General features: G+C 42.5%; 1 protein-coding gene across 2 annotated transcripts in view; it reads right to left on the reverse strand.

Annotated features, from left to right (window-relative positions):
- LOC109989051 (zeta-sarcoglycan) overlaps positions 1–20101 on the reverse strand; it is a 380910-nt gene that overhangs the window by 120600 nt on the left and 240209 nt on the right. For both annotated transcript variants that reach the window (XM_065954498.1, XM_029278628.2), the window contains one exon: positions 1749–1850. In XM_065954498.1, the coding sequence (XP_065810570.1) occupies positions 1749–1850 (102 nt within the window). The remainder of the gene's footprint in view (positions 1–1748; positions 1851–20101) is intronic.

Here is a 20101-nt window from a genome sequence, read left to right on the forward strand (position 1 = left end):
TCCAGGTTTTGCCGCGATCCAGCGCTGGAAACCAAGCAAGAGAACTGGTTCAGATAGAAGTGATTGTACCCGACCTAAAAAGCCTCTGCATGTTTCTAATAAGCTCCACGAGCAGAAAAGTGCTCAAACTAGGATCAATATTGGAGATGCTTTTGAAAAATGACATCTTAGCATTTCCCATGGACTAAAAGTTCTCAAATGAAAAAAGAAATATGAAGTGTCAGCAACGTTGTCAAAATCTATCTTATCAATTTCACTCACAACCATGTCTTCTTCACCGTTTGTTGATTCTGTTTTAATCTCCTCTTCCTTCTCTTCCTGCAGCCTCTCCTCTCTCTCCTGATTACCTTTTTCTCCTCATCAGCTTCCACTTGTTCTGCAGCACCTCTCACTCCATCTCCTCACCGTTCATCATCACGCTCCGCTCTCATCCTGTCTTCCTCCTCTTTTGATTTTTTTTTTTAATCTTCACAATCATCCTGTTCTTTTAATCAGGACACTCTCTCATCCTCTGTACCACAATCATGTTTTTATATGTACATCCCTCACTGGAGCTTCCCGTCCTCCCTGCTGCTGCTCTTCTTCTGTTCAGTCTAGTTTTCTGCAGCTCATTTTTAACAGATTATTTGTATTTAGTCTAGACCACAGTGATGGGTAGCATTGTAGTCAAAAGACAGAACTAACCAAGAGCAGACATACCCGAGGAGCTACACCTTGGTCTCCGCTGTCTGCAGCACGGCGCTCTCTAGGAGCGTGTTAATGTTCAGCTCGGTGCTCTGTTCTTGTGAGAGAAGTTTTCCTTCCTGCACATAGACTCCAGCTCACTACACTCGAGCAGGGAAAAATAATGTCGGTATTTCTGAGACTGTGAGCCCACAACTCAATGATCACATGCCTGTGTTTGTAACGTTCTTTCTCACAAGATGCTACTGTGCTAACGTTAGCGTAACCCCGCCCACTGAATTGATGTCAATAAAACTTAATCTGGTGTTGTTGTCAGTGGTTTCACTTACGGTAACCAGTAACACAGGCTTTTAAATGTCAGTAATTCTTACGGCGTGGTTGAATCTGGAAAATGACCAAATATGTTCTTAGTTATCGCAAATATGGCGTCAGTAGACATTGCAGCACAGGCAGAGCCTTGCACCCCCCCCCCCCTTCCCCCGAGATCTAAGGCGCCCCACCTAGGGGACCAGGACCCCATGATGGGACCCAATGCTTTACTCTATCACAGCATTCATCTTTTGCTCTGAAATCTGCTCCTACACACACACACACACACCCACACACACACACACACACACACACACACACACACACACACACACACACACACACACAATCACGCACACACACACTCACACACAGATTGTCCCATATAGAGTGACATATAGTGTCTGTGTTGCCTGAGCGGACATAATCAATGATGATTCTGTGTGTGATGGATGGACGTTTGGAGGAGTGCTGGATCATATGCAGCGCAGTAATCATGTCACACACACATGACGAATAGAGCCTGACTGCTGCTCATTATAAGGACACACACACACACACACGCACAGACAGACACACACAGACATGCATCATCATCACATCAGTAAACAAACAGGTCAGATCCATAAAACTATTGAGTTCAACACACACACACACACACACACACACACACACACACACACACACACACACACACACACACACACACACACACACACTCACTCCCTCCCTCCCTCACACAGATGGGGTCTTACCCTTCGAGACTGGATCTCTTTGACGTATAAAGGCAATAAGAATTCAGACACGCCCTCCAATCTGACGCCCTCCTTTGTCACTCGCAGTTTCCCCATGCCATCCTGGAGAGACACAAGCGGAGACAGAGGGAGAGAAAGTTAATGGTTATTCAAAGAGATAATGACAAGTTGAGTCAAACAATCAAAATCAATTTGCAAACACGGCAACCTCATCTCCTCAGAGTCTGAGGATTCACTGTGCAATTAAGTTTGCTTGGCTTCCTGCTCATGTGATATATTTATAGTTATTTCAAAGTAAACTCTATCACCTTGAGAGTCTTCTTAATTCGACAATGATACAGAAACAGAGGCAGAGAGCAGCATTAGGAAACAACATCAAACATTTCACCTTTTAACACTTCACTTTTGATCATTCGCTCCAGTAACATTTCATGCAGCAAGTTTTCCCTTTCTCTGTTTTTTAATTTAAGGATGTAACTTTTGATCTACTAGAAGTCCTCCTTTCAAAATAAAAGCAGATTTTTCCAAAAGAGAAAGTAAGGGGCCCTCGCTTCCGTGAACTTCAACCGGTGTTTCTTTAAAGGAAGAATGTGCGACTTTTTGATCCAATAGATGTCGCATTTGAGCAGCAGCACGAAACCAAAACAAAATACTGATTGGTGACACCTCCTCCATCCTGAATCCTCCTACTAACCACTAGGCTACAGGCGCCACCAACCGGTGTCTCTAGCTTATGCACTTTTAAAAAAAAAATTATTAGGTGATGCAGAACAATACAAGACAAGTGAGGGGCATGACAAGACCAAAAGTATGTAGGAGACAGGGGAGACACGACGATACAATGCACAGCATAGACAAAGACAAAACAGGCAAGCAGGGAGTAATAATAACGTTTTGTATGTTGAGGGTGTTGAAGGGCCCTGCTTGTGTATGTGTGTCTAATTCGAGTGTATGCTTGTATTTTATTTTATTTATTTTTTGTATTTTTTTTATTTAAAAACAATTATACACTTTTACTACTATTGACAAGTAACACAACCACGCTTCAAACTCTCCCTTTAACATCTAAGTGCATATCAGCATCACACCGCTTAAGGAAGAGCCAAAGGAGGGAGAGTTATGAGTCACAATAGAAGCACGTTGTACTTTAAAAAAAAAACACCCAGAATATAATGTAGACTCTATAAAGACATTCAGTCTGTCAGGGTGCAGGGTGAAGAAAGAGACCCCTGCTGAGGAGACGTACTGAGCTGTGAGATGATTGAAACAAAGATTGTCTTCAGAGATGGGGGGTATTTCTGCTCTCTGTGGGGAACCCCATCAAACAAAGGTCAACGCTCTCAAATCACAGATTTAAATCCCTCTTATTAGAATAATTAGAGGCTTTGACATATTGGGTTTTTTTGTGTGCTTTTTAAAAAAAATGTGACTGAAATATTAAAAAATGTTTTGATATCAATCAACTGTTCAGATTAAAGAGAACAGTTGTGACACATGTTACTCCTTCTCTGATATTTATGGGACCATTTAAAGCTTCCGCCTCTCAATATCGTGCAGTAACGTTGCTTCCCTTGCCGTGCAAAATAATAATAAATAAAATAGGATTCTGACATCGCTGCAGCGCTGCAGGTGTCAGTTTGTTCCCCACCAGTTTCACACCAGGCCTTATGTGACAAAGTTGTGTTCAGCAAACATTTAAGTTGTCAGCATTATGTGACAGCAGCGTTTTGGCGCTCTGTGATAAAAAAAAAAAAAAAAAGGCTTTGTGTCGCCTTATGATCAGTTGTGCCACATTTTACAGATTCCACACGAGTGAATGCTCGAAGGACTGTTGGATCAGACTTACATGGTGAGATTAAATTCCTCTCAAACAGCCATGCAGGGTGTTAGGATAGTCGGAGCTTTTACAGAGCAAAAGGCAGCTACTGTACCGTGTCCAATCGGTGCTCAGGATCAGTGACAGTACAGAGAGTACAGAGAGCACAGCAGTGCTGCAGCTGCTCCCACCATGGGCTTGGTCAGAGATTGAAGAGGCTGCTGGGTATTGTAGTAACTTTTTTGATTTTGCCTTGTATTTTGAAATCATTATGTTGTATTTAAACATTTTAAAGCTCATTATATGTCTTTAAGGGTGACTACATCTTGCTAGCACACAAGTGGCGCACAATTTTGACGCAAGCAATTGACAAAGTCCATGCAGGCCGCGTTCCTGTCGCCGTTCGCTCCCACTCTAGGCATCGATTGTGTTTCCACAGCACCTGCTACGGTTTGTGTCCGGAGCGTGCAAACAGCGCCACTACGCTCTGCTCTGTTTAAAATATGCACTGAGTCTATTTTTAACGGCGCACACTGCAAACATGTGTCAAGCTGAACAGAATAGATCAACCTGGGGGGCGCTGGTGGCGCTGTGGGTAGTGCGCACGTCCCATGTATGGAGGCTATGGTCCTTCAAGCGGGCGGCCCAGGTTCAAATCCTTTCCCGCATGTCATTCCCTACTCTCTCTCTCTCTCATGATTTCCGACTCTATCCACTGTCCTGTCTCTCCAATAAAGGCCCAAAAAGCCCAAAAATAAATCTTAAAAAAAAAAAAAAAGAAGTCAGACAAGGACATGTGGAAAGCATCAAATCAATTTCAAACTAACACTCAATTAACAGACTCACGATCGTATTTTCCATCAACTTAACGGCAGGCACCAAACGTAAAACAAATCATTCTCAGGAAGACAAAGCAACATGTTTACAGATTTTTCTCTTTATTCCGGGCAGGGTGCGCAGTTGGACGGAGCAATACCGTGGCGCTGACGGAGCCCAGCACACACAGACTATTTAGAAAGTGCGGGTTTGTGAGGCGCAGGCCACAGAGAGGTTGGAATCCGTCTGTTTTGGACGTCACATGAATAGAACCACGTTGGATGTTCTCTTCTTAAACTCAGCCCCGACGCTGAACACACATGCTATTGTATGAAACATGTTCCGGTTTGGATAGAAGTTATATCTGCTTCTGCTAAGTATTCCCACAGCTTTAGGAATAAATGTGTGCCTTTTCAAATCAATAGAGATGCTTTGTACATTTACTCACAGGGCACGAAAGCGTAACTTCATTCATTCATTCTTAAATCTCCAGACACACTCTCTGTGTGCTAAACATCAAATAAAGGCAGGCTGTAAACATATATTTACTGTTTAAGCTGCTGAACTGGAGGTCTTTTTTCTCTAATGTGTGCGTTATGGTCACAGTCTGTATTCTTATATCAGTGGGCTCGATTGTTAGTTGCACTCATAGTTTTGATTGAGGATCGTAATAAATCTATAAAGTGTGTGAGTGATTTTGTTTGACTGTGTGTTAGAGACAGTGTGTGTCAGTGAACGCTCATCATGGAGAGCTTTGGTAGAGCTTGAGCGGGAGTTTTTTGGCCTCAGGGCTCATGCACTTTTCTTCCTGAGGTGAAGCAGGTTTTGAACGTGTCCGCGTCTTCTGGCATCACTCGACGGGCAACATAACAAAAGGAATCTAAAGATGTGAGGAGATGGGAAAACAAAAACTCACTGTCCTTTAAGCAGTGAACCCCTCAATGTACAGATATTTATCAGAGGAGGAGGAGCTATGCTGTGCATCTGTGTGTGTAACAACCTGAGTGGAAGTGTGCCATGAACCCTCCTCTCTATGTCCATCTTGCTGTCTTTCTAATTCATCCTCCAAATAGCAGTCAGTCCTGCACCATACACCTTTGACTGCCCCGCTTTTACTGAAGTAAACCAGATTTTTTCTGAAGTTAAAATTAGCGAGATTGCAATACTAATTATGTTAGCCCTTTAAAGGCAATTGCTATGATGTGTTAGCACGAAGCTAAGAACTACATGTAAGTGTTACATTTTTATATAACATCATGTAAGAATCGCATGTTTATAGGGGCGGCTGTGGATCAGTTGGTAGAGTCAGTCGCCGCTCAGCAGGAAGGTCGGGGTTCGATCCCCAGCTCCTGCAGCCACATGTCTGATATGTCCTTGGGGCAAGACACTTAACCTCACGTTGCTCCCACTGCTTCGTCAGCAGTGTGTGAATGTGTATGAATGGATGAGTTAATACTGAAGGACTCTTTACTCAGCAGCCTCTACCATCAGTGTGTGAAGGTGTAGGTGTGACCTGCGGTGAAAAAGCACTTTGAGTCAGAAGACGAGAAAATAAATATACAAGCTCAAGTTTGTTCACCGTATAGTTGGTAAAGTTGACAAATTCACTGTATTTCATTCATTCTCCTGAAAAATCCGTCCCAAACGGTTACACTTTAAATTGAGAGAAACTAATATTGAAGATATTGAGGTACTGGATTCTCACACATGATGAGCTTTGATAAGTTGTTTGACAAATCTCTAATCAAGTAAACCTCGTTATCTCAGATTAATGCGACTTTGACAGTCTTTTAAAACAACAGGACCAACCTTAACCTCGTTTCTTGCTGTGTGTGTGTGTAGTTCAGAAAACACACACAAACGTACAACAAGCGGAGCGTTGCATAAAGAAAAAATAAAGAGTCCGATCGATATCCTAAAGCAGGCCGAGGGTTCCTGTGTTGTTCTTGGATCTATAGTCATTACGCTGAATATACAGTAATACCGTGGAGCATGGAGCTTATTCAATAAACCATAACACAACAGGCCTGGGGAATCACGCAGGAGCTCGCTCTCTGGATCACACACACACACAGATTTATTTCAGTTTGAACAAATTCATAGTCGCTACAAGTCCTCCCTAATTGTTGTTCTTGTTCTCTCCCTCTCCTTGTCACACTTCCCAAAAACATGAAGCCATATGATGTGAAAATGAATCAGGTGGTTTCATTCCACCTCGCTGCCCACTGTCCACCACTGACGCCTCCTTCTGATTGAACATGACAGCTCTCCCTCTTTCTGTGTAGCTCTCACACACAGCTCGTGTTTTTTTGTTTCATTCTCAATCCAGCATGCACCATTGGATTGGACGGTGCGTGAACAATATTGCCAAAGCCTTGAATACAATGGGAATTCATCAACAAACAGAAGAAAATGAGTAAATCTCTCTATTCATCCATTTAGCTCTCATTGTTCGGCGCTCTCTCTCCCTTATTGTGTTTGTCGAGGCTTTCCTTTGTCCCACTTCTCTGCATCCCTCTCTCTCTTTCTCCATGTTGAATTAGTTTTGGATCAGCGGTTGTAATGTGCCTTTTAGCAGGGCTGGGCTCAATTTAGATGAAATGTAATTTGGTAATAATGTAGAAAGGAACTTTTAATCAAGTCCAAATTGGTAATAAAACATTTTATTATTCATGATTAAAAGCTCATTTATTCTGTAAATCGTAAATGTTGCTAAGTAGGGGAAACAACAAATACAGCAAGAGTCTTTACATCCAAGGTATTTAATGTGAATCTGAACATGTGGTAACTGTGCCCTTAAAGGAGCAATCAGTAAGATGTGTAGTGAGTGAAATGATAAAGTGACCTTACTATATGATCAGACATCTGACAACAATCCAGCAGCCAGTATGTCCTCCTTCTAACTTTAACTTTTTACAGCTCTCTATAATGTTTTGAAGTTGGACTGCAGTACCCATTTTAAAAACTAGGTGTCACATATTGCTCCTCTAATAACAATAATTGTGTGTGAGACTTGACCTAGACTTCTGGAGCCAACTCCACTAACTGGGCATGAATAAAATCGGTCTTATCTCTGACATCTGACTGAGCTGCGTCTGGTCTTCAGACGCACGTTCACCTGGACATTTGGTGAGTGATGCCACGTTGCACACGTCCATCCTGTCTAACTTCTCCTGCAAACCATCCATGAAGGAAACGGATAACACACCAAAAAAAAAAAAGCAATCCCTGTACGTTTAGTGAACTAATGGAGAATGCAGAACATAAAAACATCAACAACACGGTGCCCAACAAAATAAAGCAATCATCATGAATAGAAGTCCTGCCGGCTCACGTGTTTCAAGGTGGATGAAGTTTTTATGCCGGTTTTGTAGAGCTAAATTAAAGCTCCTTCTGGCCCGGCATGCTCTTTCTGATGAGCATTAATGAAGTCCCCCACGGTGTTTTAAAATGCCCCTCACATTAGCCCTGCTGTGCTTTCTTGAATTTGAGAGTATTTTCAATCAAATTAGCACCCCGCAAGTTCTAGTTACTAAATAGCACATCACCGTGTTCTTTAAATGGATGGTTACACTATCAAGAGAGAGAGAATTTGCTGAAAAGTGGACACACACACTCTGAGAGCAGTGTTTCCGTCTGATGAGCGCCATATTGAGGGGATAGCTTTTCTTTTTCTTTAAAGAGGACATATTATCCCCCTTCTCCACCCCCTTCTCCACCCTTTTCAAACAGTCCCCTGTGGTCTAAATGAAACATCTGTGCTGTGCTTTGGTCAAACTATAACATGAACAGTACCAGGACTGCTTTCCTTTCTCAAATATGAATGTTATGCTGATGAAACTGTTTGTTACCCTTTAGGTACCCAAACAAACACATTTAACATTTAAATTACAGGGCTCTGAACATGGAGCCACTTTGGTGAGGTTATTAAATTCAAAACAACAAGACCTCTAAAACAAGTACCGGTTCTCTCTTCCTGTGCAATTTCCTGTTCATCATATCAACTCTCCTCAAATGGCACACACACTGCACACTTTGGGCAATAAAGCATAATCAACAAATGACATGATTCTGCATAATTGCAGGGAAATCAGTCGGTTTGGAAACAATGACATCTAATCAGAGAAAACTTTTGTGATTGGCTTTTCTCTAAATGAGTTTCGCTTTCTCTGCCAGTTGAAATTGGCGTCATCGGTATAACAACCATGGCTTTTGGTAAACAAAAAACAAATAAATTCCCAGACAAACGATAAGCACTTTGGACAGGATGGTATCAACAAACAAATCTCTACTGTTGCCTCGAATAACTTTCCTAACATCTCAGACCAGATGACGGTTTTCATACAGGAAGTTATTGCATGCCTGGTTTATCATCTTAAAAGGCCTCACAGGAGCTTCAAACAAATATTTGCAGTGTTTAAATGACAAAGAACACAAACCACATGAATCGACATATGATAGAACCTCGTTCAATAAGTACCACATTATCTGTTCAACGTGTTCCCCACTTTGTCACACCACAGGAGAACTACAAGATCACTCGGGAATAAAGACAAAAGCGTGCTAACAACATGTTGCTATATCTTTCTGAGAGTGATTTGTTGTTCATTCGGCACCTGTTTTGACGTCATGTTGATAAAGTGATGGAATATACGATCAGTAGTCTGTATATTGTGTTTTATTTTGAAATTGACCGGACGCTCTGTGTGTTTCCTTGTCTGACTTCCTGTCCGAGTTGTTTTATTCTGTTCAGCTTGATGCGTGCCTGCAGCGTACTCCGTCAAAAATAAGACTCCCAGCGAATTTGAAACGGAGCAGAGCGTAGTAGCGCTTGGGGCACGCTCCGGAGACGGACCACAGTGCTCGCAGTGAAAACACAATGATCAACTAGAGTGGAAGCAAACTATGTCGTAGTGCGTGACGCTGACGGGCCACAGCGCCCATAGAGTATGTGGAAATTTGGGTTACTCTGCCTTTGCAATGCGTCACCTTTCTTTTTCAATGCCCATCATCACATTCGGTTTTTGTTTACATTTTACACAACGTCCCCGATTTGAAGGAACTGGGGGTTGTTTCTCTAAGCAGACTCATTTTGATTCCAGACACAAAGAGGTGTGTGAGTTTTGTATGTGGAAGGTCAACGTGGTGTGTGAGTGCGTGAACGTCCTCTACGATGAAAAAGTAGTTTCAGAGATAATGATGGATTCCCTCATCATGGCGGGGTTAACAGGCAAACTGTCCCATTAGGTGAAACCGTACCATTTGCAAGGTGATACACAGAACACCGACAGCAATAATACACAAAGCAGCGACAGGTTGATCTCTGTGACTTCTAGGTGTCTCTACACACACACAAACACACACACACACAAGATAAACCCAGGTGTCCCTGTGGTGATGGATAGGCTGGGGAAGTATTTTGCAGGCACTTCTTATATTCAGGAGTGTTGTAATTTTTCACACAACCTTTGATGTCATCCAGAAGAAGTGAAGAGAGAGAGGGAGAGAGGGGGCAGAGTCACCTTTGCCTAGAGAGAGGAGCTGAGCTAATGACTGAAGAGATGCACACATTACAAAACTCACAAAGTGTTTCGGTCATCCTTTTGTCTTTTTGACCATTTGCAGGCATTAGTATCTCTCTCTCGAGTACAAGCTTCGGGGGTGACCATCATTTCAAACCCAAAATCAGGACACTTTCATTTTAGCTGCACTGGTCACACCAAGGTGGTAGGTTAAGGTTTCCTCCTGAGCAGCTCGTTTTAGTTGGTTGTCACAGCCTTTGCATCATTGAAGCAGGTCTCTACAGTTCTACTCCTAGCCTGTACCAACTATTTGTACTTCCTTTTCAGTATGACAGCTCGCCTACCTGTCGTTACACACCAGGTTCTGTTAGCATGATAAGCTAAGCAAGGCTAAGCAACAGCCACACCCGTGAGATTGATTGTCACATGAACCGGCAAATCAGTATTAAACTTTGAATCATGGTTCCGCCTCGACGGCTTACTTCATTGCAAACAAAAAACACAAAGAAAGTGCACAAGATATTTTTTATACATGACTTTTAATAACTTTTCCCTTGCTGTGAAAAGGTGTGTTTCTGTCACTTTTAAGAAACCTCTATTTAAAAGTTACTATCCAGAATGTAATTAAATCCATCTCAGGTGGTACGGACTCAAACCAGGTCATACTGGAAAATTCAAACTCCTACTGCAAGAAAAAAATCTATTTTGGAGGTAACCACCTTATTGACAGCTTCGCAGGAGGCAGTTTGCTCAGAAAGTCAAGCTACCTTAACGGCTCCCTCCGGGCTGTATCCCAGCTGCCGGTGCAAGCATAGCATCTTTTTTTCTTTCTTTATCTTTCTCCTCTACTCTCTACCTCTCTGCCTCTTCCACTCCACTTCTTATCTTTTCTCCTTGCTCTTTGCTCAAATTGCACAACTTCCCAGATCTCCCTGTGCCCTGGCATGGCACTAACGCTGCCAGAGTTGGATTAAAGGATGGCTTCTGACTCTGTTAAACCATGTTTCAAATTGAAGCGAGCATGGTTTGCAGTCGCATGTTTCATAGTCAAAGTCATTTTCTTGTGCAAGAGTTTCAGAGATATCTGAGCTCAAGTAAGGCCAGAGTAAAACTGCAACCCCTTAAATCCCAAAATACCGTGCAGGTAGAGAAACAGGCCTTTACTATTAGACTCATGGATTTATTGGAGCTCCCCCTGTTTTAAAGGTAGGTATTGTTGATCGCCTCCCAGATGCTGTGTTAATTTGCTGCTGCTGCCGTTTGCTGTTAATGCAAACTCAGCTCTTCCTCCATCTGTTTCACATTAAGCACTTGCAGTAGTTCAGGAGGGTAGAAATCCTTCACCTGACAATGAGGCCTGTTTCTGTAAAAAACAGGAATGGGAGAAGACCTTTTAAAACAAAAAAAAAAATACCTGCCACAGATTGAGTCACTGCTTTGAAAATGAACAAGTATTTCTTAAAAGCTGCAGAAGTCAGGAAGAAAAAAACAACGAGGCTTTAGAAATGAACTTTCAATGCACAAGACGATTTGGAAATCTGGCTTGGAGCGGTGCATCATAAACCTTTTTCTGTCGGGCGCCCCTTTGGGGGGGAACAACCCCTCACTGTTCACTCCAACACATCAACATATATCGATACACACTAAACACACAGTTAGTCATGAACTTTGAAAACACATTTTTGTGTTTAAAATATTGTCTCCATAAAAGTGCAGAAAAGTAGCTTCAGTGTTGCAACAAACTGAAAAAGGTAACAAGCAGCTTTAACTGAGAAAGTGATTTAAAGTGATACTGCATCATGAAACCTTAAGGCAGTCATTGCTTTGAACAGCTTTTTTAAAAACCTGACTCCCTGGAGAAGATCAACTTTCCACAACTCTTCAAATCTTCTTCAAGAATGTCTATATCAGGGGGCTCGTTTTGTGCTGCAGGTCGCCCACTCTCAGATCATTTGGAAGTCGATCTTTAATCTTGTGTTGACTGAGGCAACAGCAGAAAAGTTCAGCCGACCCATCAGGGGCAGTAGATCCAGTTGTGATCTGTACACTTGATGACAAATTACGCACGCTCAGGTTGAAATTCATCCACCTTCAACATGGAATCAGGCCGTGCATCTCCAGCTGAAGGGAATCAAATGTGCTCTAAGTGTTGGTCATTTGTAAAAGATAGGAAGCAGCACATACTGAACCTTCTGCACGTGCAATGCAACATGAATTGCAATGGATGTAGTAATGGCGTTGCCATAGGTAACAATTGCAAGCGTACAAGATGAGCAGCATGAAATATTTAGCTGGAAGTGAAAGAAGCATGGGAAGTTATTGCACTCTGCAAACTGTGGTTATAAACATTTATGCAGAGAGACTATTTGTGACAGAGTTACTGTTAATTAATGCTCTAATGCGGAACATAAAACATGTTATAGTGAGTCTGATTATAGAGGGTCAGAAGACTTCTTCTTGAGGTCTGACCCTCAGAGGGAAAGGAGGGAGGAGTTTTAAAGTTTGATAACAACATGCAGGAACGACCTCCAATGCACATACTCCTTTGTCTGACTCTGTGGAGTTTGTGGGAATGGGAATGTCCAGGATGGCATCTAGTTTCAGAGAGACATCACTTGCTTTCTTGAAGGTGACATCACCATTTACCACCTTTTCATCACTCTGTGTTGTCTGCTGGACCCGGCCTCTTTCAGTCGGCTGTCACAGCCAACAAGAGACCTCTGGCCTCCATTGTTTTCAAAGCTTTTCTTACTCTTTCAGGAAGTTTGAAATTCTAATCTGGAGGTGCAAATCCAGCTCATGTAGAGCGAAAAAGTCCTCAATGATGTCTGTATATACAAGTGACATTTCAGTGAGAATGATGTTCAGAGGAGAGACGAAATGATGTGTCAGCCATCCCAGGAGGACAGATATTAACCTTTCTAAAGCACTGCCCCGTGCTTTGTGTTTGACCGCGGCCGTACATGAACAGACAGTCCTCGGTGTCCACAAATGGATCACTCTCTTTGTCTGTGGCATGCGAGCCAGCAACCTACGTCCTGAATCACCTCTGACTGACGAATGACAGCAGAGAGCTTCCTGCTGCTTCGCACGCCCCGCACGAGCCACTCAAGCGCACAAATCGCACAGAAAATCACAAAGGAACAAGTTGACAAGTGCAGTTTACATCACCTTGCTTTTCACCAACAGCTGTGTCCCGCTTCACCTCTGCAGCCGGAGAGAGCCTGAGTGACAAATGACAGCCACGGTCTAATACCCTCCCCCCCCCCCCCCCCCCCCCCCACACACACACACACACACACACACACACACACACACACACACACACACACACACTGTGTGTCTGCTTGTTCTATCGCCGCTACACAGCAGCTCTCTGTCGCTGTAAAAAATGAAATAAATCTAAAACTTTATAGGTCAATGGGGAGAGTATGGAAGTAAACCTGCAAGCCTCGCTGGTTGGATGAGAGCTTTATGCACTCACTTTTTCAAATAATTCAGAAACTCTCCGATGACTTTCAAGATGTTTGGAGGAAATGTAATCTTTGATCACTTACTTCAACAGTAAGTTCTGAATGAGTGTTTTAAATGGACCGATCACTAGGACTTTGTACTATGTGTATCACTCCGCCTCTTTGTGCCTTTAGTAACCATGGCAGTGAAGAGAGACATGTTGGGAGAAGAGAGTGGAGTAAACGTGCTGCAAATGTAAGGAGTCGGACTTGAATGAAGGACAGCTGTGAGGACCGTACCTCTGCACAGTATGGGGCACACAAACCAACATCTACTTTAAATTAACAGAAACCTGTGTTTGTCCTGAATGATCTAGCAGGTGCCACTTCATCACACACCAGACTATAATGTCAGTCATGCTTGTATGATACCTTGAAACGTAAAGATCAATTTTAAAAAGAAACTGGTCTACCTAGCAGAAAGAGTGTAGTTTCTTATGCCTGTTGAACACTTTATGCCCCCTTGTAAATCGATAACACTCAAGGTTGTGCCATCAGACTAAATATCAGCACACTGAGGTTCTTTTCAGGAGTCGGCCTGCTGCCTTGGAATCAGAGCCATGCTGCAACATTACTCCCTCTAACGTCGGGTTGGTTCTCATCCAATTGTGACCTGCCGAGGGACTGCAGATGTAAACTAGATCGAACTAGTGACTCTGGTACAATGCATCGAATGGCAACATTTATGTTTAATATTGTACATGATTTGTAAAGGGATCATCCCTTTACAAATCCAAAGATAAGAATAAAGAATCTTCTCCTCACATTCACCTTTCATGTTGTCAGTTTATGAGACCTATAGAGAAGCTTTACATGATTTGCAGATCAAAAAACTCTTTAAATGATACTGGTGTCAGTAAAAACCCTAATTTCAGCCTCTGTCTTAAAGGGTTCCTTTGAGCTACTGTCTCTTTAAGGCCCCCCCTCCCCACGTGCCCACTTTTGTCTGATTGGCCAGCTTGGAAGCCTGCCAGGGGAGCAGAACGCTGCAGGGCTGCCAGGGGAGGCTCCTCTTCAGTGCTGGGAGAAGAGAGCCTCTGTAAGATCTTACGTAGAGGCTTGAAGCCGTCTGGGGAAATTCTCGGTTTCATATCGGGGGAACTATCACAGGATTTGCAGAACGAGCCGTTTAGCGCCCTCTGCAGGTTCACTTTTACCTAATGATCAGAAACTTTGCCCAACTTAAGTATGGACATCCAGCAGTACTGTACGGTACAGTAGGTCAACTTTATGTAACAGAAAACCCTCTATGTCTGTTTGGAACATACAGGTACATTTCCAAAATAAATGTAGTTGGTTGGCTTAAACGTGCATACAAACACAAAGTCTCAAGTGTCCAGGAAAATGTTTGTGCTTGTCAAAAGTGTCGCTCTTGTTAGCTGGACTACTTGTGCATGCAGAGCCACATTACTGATTGAATGTCACGCTGTTACACTGAATATCTGCACGGCCGTGATAATCTTCTACGGAACCACAGTGCTGATATTCAGTGTAGCAGCCCTCCCTCTCATTCAGAATAGCTTATTGAACATTGTTGCATACAGTTTGCTGTCGACATAACTCTTCACTGAGAAACAGAAAGAGTTTTTTTGTTTTACTGCGGTGAATGAGTGTGAGACTGACATGAGCGGTATCAGGAAACAAAGACAGGTTTTCTGTCAGAAATCTCTCCGTCTACTCGCTTCATTGCTTCCTCTTCAGCTCCTCTGAGCTGCAAAACATGTTCACAGACACGATCGGAAACAGGTAGAAACACTGATGTCAGACGGAGAGACAGAACAGCTTCCTGTCTGTCAGATGAAACTTTTAATCTTCTCACTCTACTTTGGGAAAAAAAAGTTGATTTCAGTTTGCTTTATAAACAACAAAAAGGATAGGATCGCCATGAAATCAACCCAACTGATATTCTCGTTATTTTTATTTTTATTGCTATTTTGCTGCCTTTACAAGTAGACACTTGATGTGGGGTCACCACAGTCACTGACATCCTGAAAGTATTTTCAAACCACCAGAAAAATCGAGGACAGAAAATCTATTTCAGAAGAGGAAGAAAACGACTACAACAAATCTCAACAGCTTTTCAGCCCACACATTAATGTTCCGCATTAGCTAAACATTCTGAACAAGGAGGATTCAAAAGGTGACGAGTGCGAGTGCAAATATTGACTCGCTCATATTCAGTACAGCTGCAGTCAGTCGTTCATTTTCCTTCATCCCTTCGGCTGTAAATTGTATGCAAAGTGCAACACGAGGATTCTGCAGCACAAAGTGAATTATCATATTTTTTAGTTACAATAAAAACTGGAATATAAATCTCACCGATACAGAAGCAGCACATCTTGATTGATTGATATTTTCAGATAAAATGCAAAGGCGGGTTTGATAGCCTGATCACTTTAATGTTTGTGCGTAACAGCCCATATAAATTCTGCAGGGCGCAGTTACTACCAACTCGCAGCACGCAGTACAATCACTAACTAGATGTTAGTGCTGTCTCAGAAATGCTAATTTGCATGGAGAGGGGCAAATTTTCCCTTAATGAATACATAATGGCTCATGTAAATACTCGCAAACAGCACAGAGACTCTGTTTTGCTGTAGTGCAGTTTGGGTTGCATTTAACCCTTTGCGCATAATTTGTGATTCTACGTTAATTTTCTCTCATTTGCACAGGTTGAGCAGACGCAAAAGCCGCCCAATTGTTAGGTAAAACAGGCGCTCAGTGTTCAGAGCGTGGTTGGTTGGATGTGTGCCAGCCTTTACTGTTTATACTGGAGGCCGATTCATTGAGGTTTTCAAGTGGTTGGCCTACAAGCTTGTGCCAATCTACGTTTGGTGGAGAAAGTTTCCCTTTTTATGTAGTGTACAGGTACTTGTGCATTGTGGTGTTACAGTAGGACACTCACCCTAAAAGATCTGTCAGAAGAGGAAACACAATCTTTTGTTTTTGTGAGGATGTAAATGCATCCAAGTTTTGATAAGGAGATACCTGCTTGATTTGATTTATGGATATCAGTAGAAGCTTTATGAGAGTCAGAACTTGGACCAAATAAAGTTTATCCTGTTTACCCCCTCCTACTACTTAGGTCAGTGATACCCGACCTTGGTCCCGTGTCCACCTAGCGAGTTTTTCTGAGCGCTAGCGTCTTTTTTCAATTGTTTTAATGAGGGGAGAGTGTTTGCAGCAGCAGTTGACTGCCTGGAAAAAAAGTGTACAGTAGCGCCCAGCATTCAGCCTTTTTTTTGTGCAACTATTCTTCCCTGTTTTTAATGTCCTTGTAACCTTGACGACATTGGTTGATGTCCTTTCGAGAATAAATAAATGTTTTGATTGATTGATAAAAACTTCAATCATTAAAGAAAAATTGTATGTTGTTTTTGTTGCAATGAAAATGGCCGGAGTGTAACCACATAACCACTTTGAATGTACCATTAGGACCTGACATGGCCTGATGTCTGACTCATGCACAGAGAGTCAGTGCCTGTCTGCATTGTTCATGCACCGAGTGGAGAAAACGATTGAGGTGACCCAGCATCCATCCCATCCCTGCTACCGGTAATGTGACTGGTATAATGGGTTGTGGTTGACAGACCATCATTGCTCGATAATGTGGCCACCAGCTAGCCTGTCTGCCAATCACAGTCCTTTGAAAGGCGGCCACACAGAGAGCATGTCTTGTTGTGAAAAATGTCTGAGTGACAGACATTAAAAAATATTATCTTCTATGTTATCTATTCAGTCTATAGCATTGATTCATTTGTGGAGGCAGAAGACACTGAATAACTGACTATAGTTTTTGTGATGCTTAACATTTCTGAGTGACAGCACATGTTCTGCTTCATCCATCATTGATTCTTTTTCTGTCCTTTATTTCTGCCCACTGGTCCAAACTGCCAAAAATGGATGTATAATAGATCAAAGAGACACAGACAAGAGAGAGACAATGAATTTCTGTTTTCTATATTTTATAAGAATGTGAACAAATATTCAGTTGTAATGACTTGTACTGCGTTTCAACCTTCACAGAAATGTGTTTGCATGTACGTCAGTGTATGTGTCAAATGCTGAGCAAGTGCCTACTCTTGAGATTACCTTAAATTGAATTCATAATAACAGAAATGACATGTGACAGTAGCTTTCTTGAGGGACAAGTGAATGCTTATGTGTTTAAAATCCCATGCCAGCTACCTCGACACTTGTCTGCCTGGAACTGATATGACCTGAATACCAAGCAGAGTGGAAAATAGCATGACTGGCTACACTGCTGACAGACAACTTCAGGTGGATGTTTGTGCGTGCCTGTCCATGTTGATATCAGGCTGCAGGCTGCTTTCACAGGAACTGCATATTGCCACTTTACATGACGGGGCAGACGTTTTTTTTTTTTTTTGCACTCTGGAAACCGTTTGCAGGCACTCAAAATGTTTTTTCTTGGGGGTAATCCAACAGCCAAAAGGCAACAAAAGGTTAAAGGTGGGGTCAGTAGCATTTTTTGTTGCAGCTTGTAAACACAACATTCAAACTGGGCCCCTCCTCCTGGGCTCATCACCCCTTGAAGCTCACCCTCACTGCAGGATGCAGTGTGTACGTTTACTGCTTGTACCTTCACTGCAAGCTACCTCACGCTAGCACAAGCTAACCGCTGATGTTTGTCACCTGCTTGTCCAACAGGAAGCAGACCAACTCTACGTTTACGGGTAAAAGCCAACACAAGGTTCACCCTCGTTTTAGAACGAGCTTTATCCGCTTGACGTTTCTCCTCACTCTGATTATATTTTCTATTTTTTGCCGCTACCTCCATTTCCGTCGTATTCACAGGTTTGAATCTGGTCAATCAATTCCTGAATTGTGTCCACTCCTAAAGTCACCTGCTGCGCTGTCATTGGCTGGAGGAAACACACCAGCTCCGCCCAGAAACGTCCTGAGTCAACCAGAACAAAGCAGAACAGTAAAATCCAGTCAGAGGACAGAGTCTCTGCAGACACAGTCACCACCACACATGTATGGAGGCCCAGTATGTTGATTGAGCTGACTATATTTATGTCTATACTATATATATATATATATATATATATATATATATATATAGAAGTAATTTAGCAGGACAGACGTTGAAAGTTTAATGTTGTCACTTTGAGTATGTGTTCGAACAGCTGTACCTTAGGTCTTTTCATAGTGACTAACACTGATGAAACAGGACTGCTGACCTCATAAGGATAGAATACAGAAATGGAAATGTGAACGTTTCATAATTCAGACTGAAAAAGTATCCTTGACGCGCAGCCACCACCATTGGACTGTGTCATTCTTTCAACCACCGCCGTCCTCATTCATGCACGGCCTGCTCCGACCTCCACCTCAGCGGGGAGGATGTGTGGACAACAGGAACGTGAGGAATACAAAGGAGAAATCCTTCCTGCATCTTATCCCATATGATCTTTTGTCATGTGTCTTGAGATGACAGTTGTCATGAATTGGGGCTATAAAAACAATGACTGATTGATTGATTGATTGACTTGAATGTATGAATCTCACTGTCATCATTTGAGGTTTGTACAGGTACCAGGTGAGAATTTTGACCCTTTTGTAACAAACTATAATGCATGGTTGCTGGATAAACAGTGCATCGTCTTACAGGCTTATACAGCTAAGGGGATTCAATAATTTTCCTCATTAATCATAGAAGAGTTTTTGGCTTCACAACAATGAAACCAGTCAGAGTCTTGTCTCCGTCCCTGGTGTGTGTGCAGTGGTGCAATGCTATCTGTGCCCTCGTAAATTCAGAGCGCACACAGGTAACTGTTTGAAATGTTGGGAGCTGCTGTGTCAGTAAAAATGTGTCGACCTCTTGTGTTTGTGAGATATTTATAATAGATTTCAGCGAGTTTTTTTTTTTTTTTTTTACAGCTTCTGATTGTCTGTCATAACATCAGATAAGATCTGCTGGCCACTAGCATGTATTGTATCACCAGTGAGGCTGGAATGACGTTTTTGAATGAGCAATTTTCAGATATCAGGTGGCGGCGAAAAAACAAATTAACTACATTGACCTCTGAGCAAGTTAAGCCGGCGAACAAGATAAACCGAGTTGTCGGATGAGCAGTGCAAATGGTGAACAATAAGAGGCAATTGAAATGGGTGTGTAGAAATGTGTGTGCGTCTGTGTGTGTGTTTGTGTTCAAAAAAAAAATGGCTGTTGAGCATTGAGTGACATCAAGTGGGTTATCAGATCCGTGTATATCCATCAGTGCAGGCCTATGTGGCAGCATTGTGTGCAGATAGAGGAAGAGTGTGTGTGTGTGTGTGTGTGTGTGTGTGTGTGTGTGTGTGTGTGTGTGTGTGTGTGTGTGTGTGTGTGTGTGTGTTTGACTCATGTACAAGTCCTTTTAGCTGGCCGGTATTTGTGGGTTTGTAATTTATGTCTGTCTCAGGGAGCTTTAAATGCAGAGCAGTGATGGGATTTGACTGGATTCTAGTGTGTGTTTAAATACCTCATATAACTTCAAGAATCCACTGTGTGTGCATTTTCTGGTGTGAGCGTGTGTGTATGCCTCTAGCCTACAACCCAAGAGTCTTGTTTGTATGCTGTCAGTCACTGCAGACAGCCAGTGGCTAAACAACACGAGGAGAGAGAGATGGGGAAAGGAGTAGAAGGAAGGAAGGAAGGAAGGAAGGAAGGAAGGAAGC

This window comes from Labrus bergylta, chromosome 1 (genome assembly GCF_963930695.1).
Source record: "Labrus bergylta chromosome 1, fLabBer1.1, whole genome shotgun sequence".
NCBI lineage: Eukaryota > Metazoa > Chordata > Actinopteri > Labriformes > Labridae > Labrus > Labrus bergylta.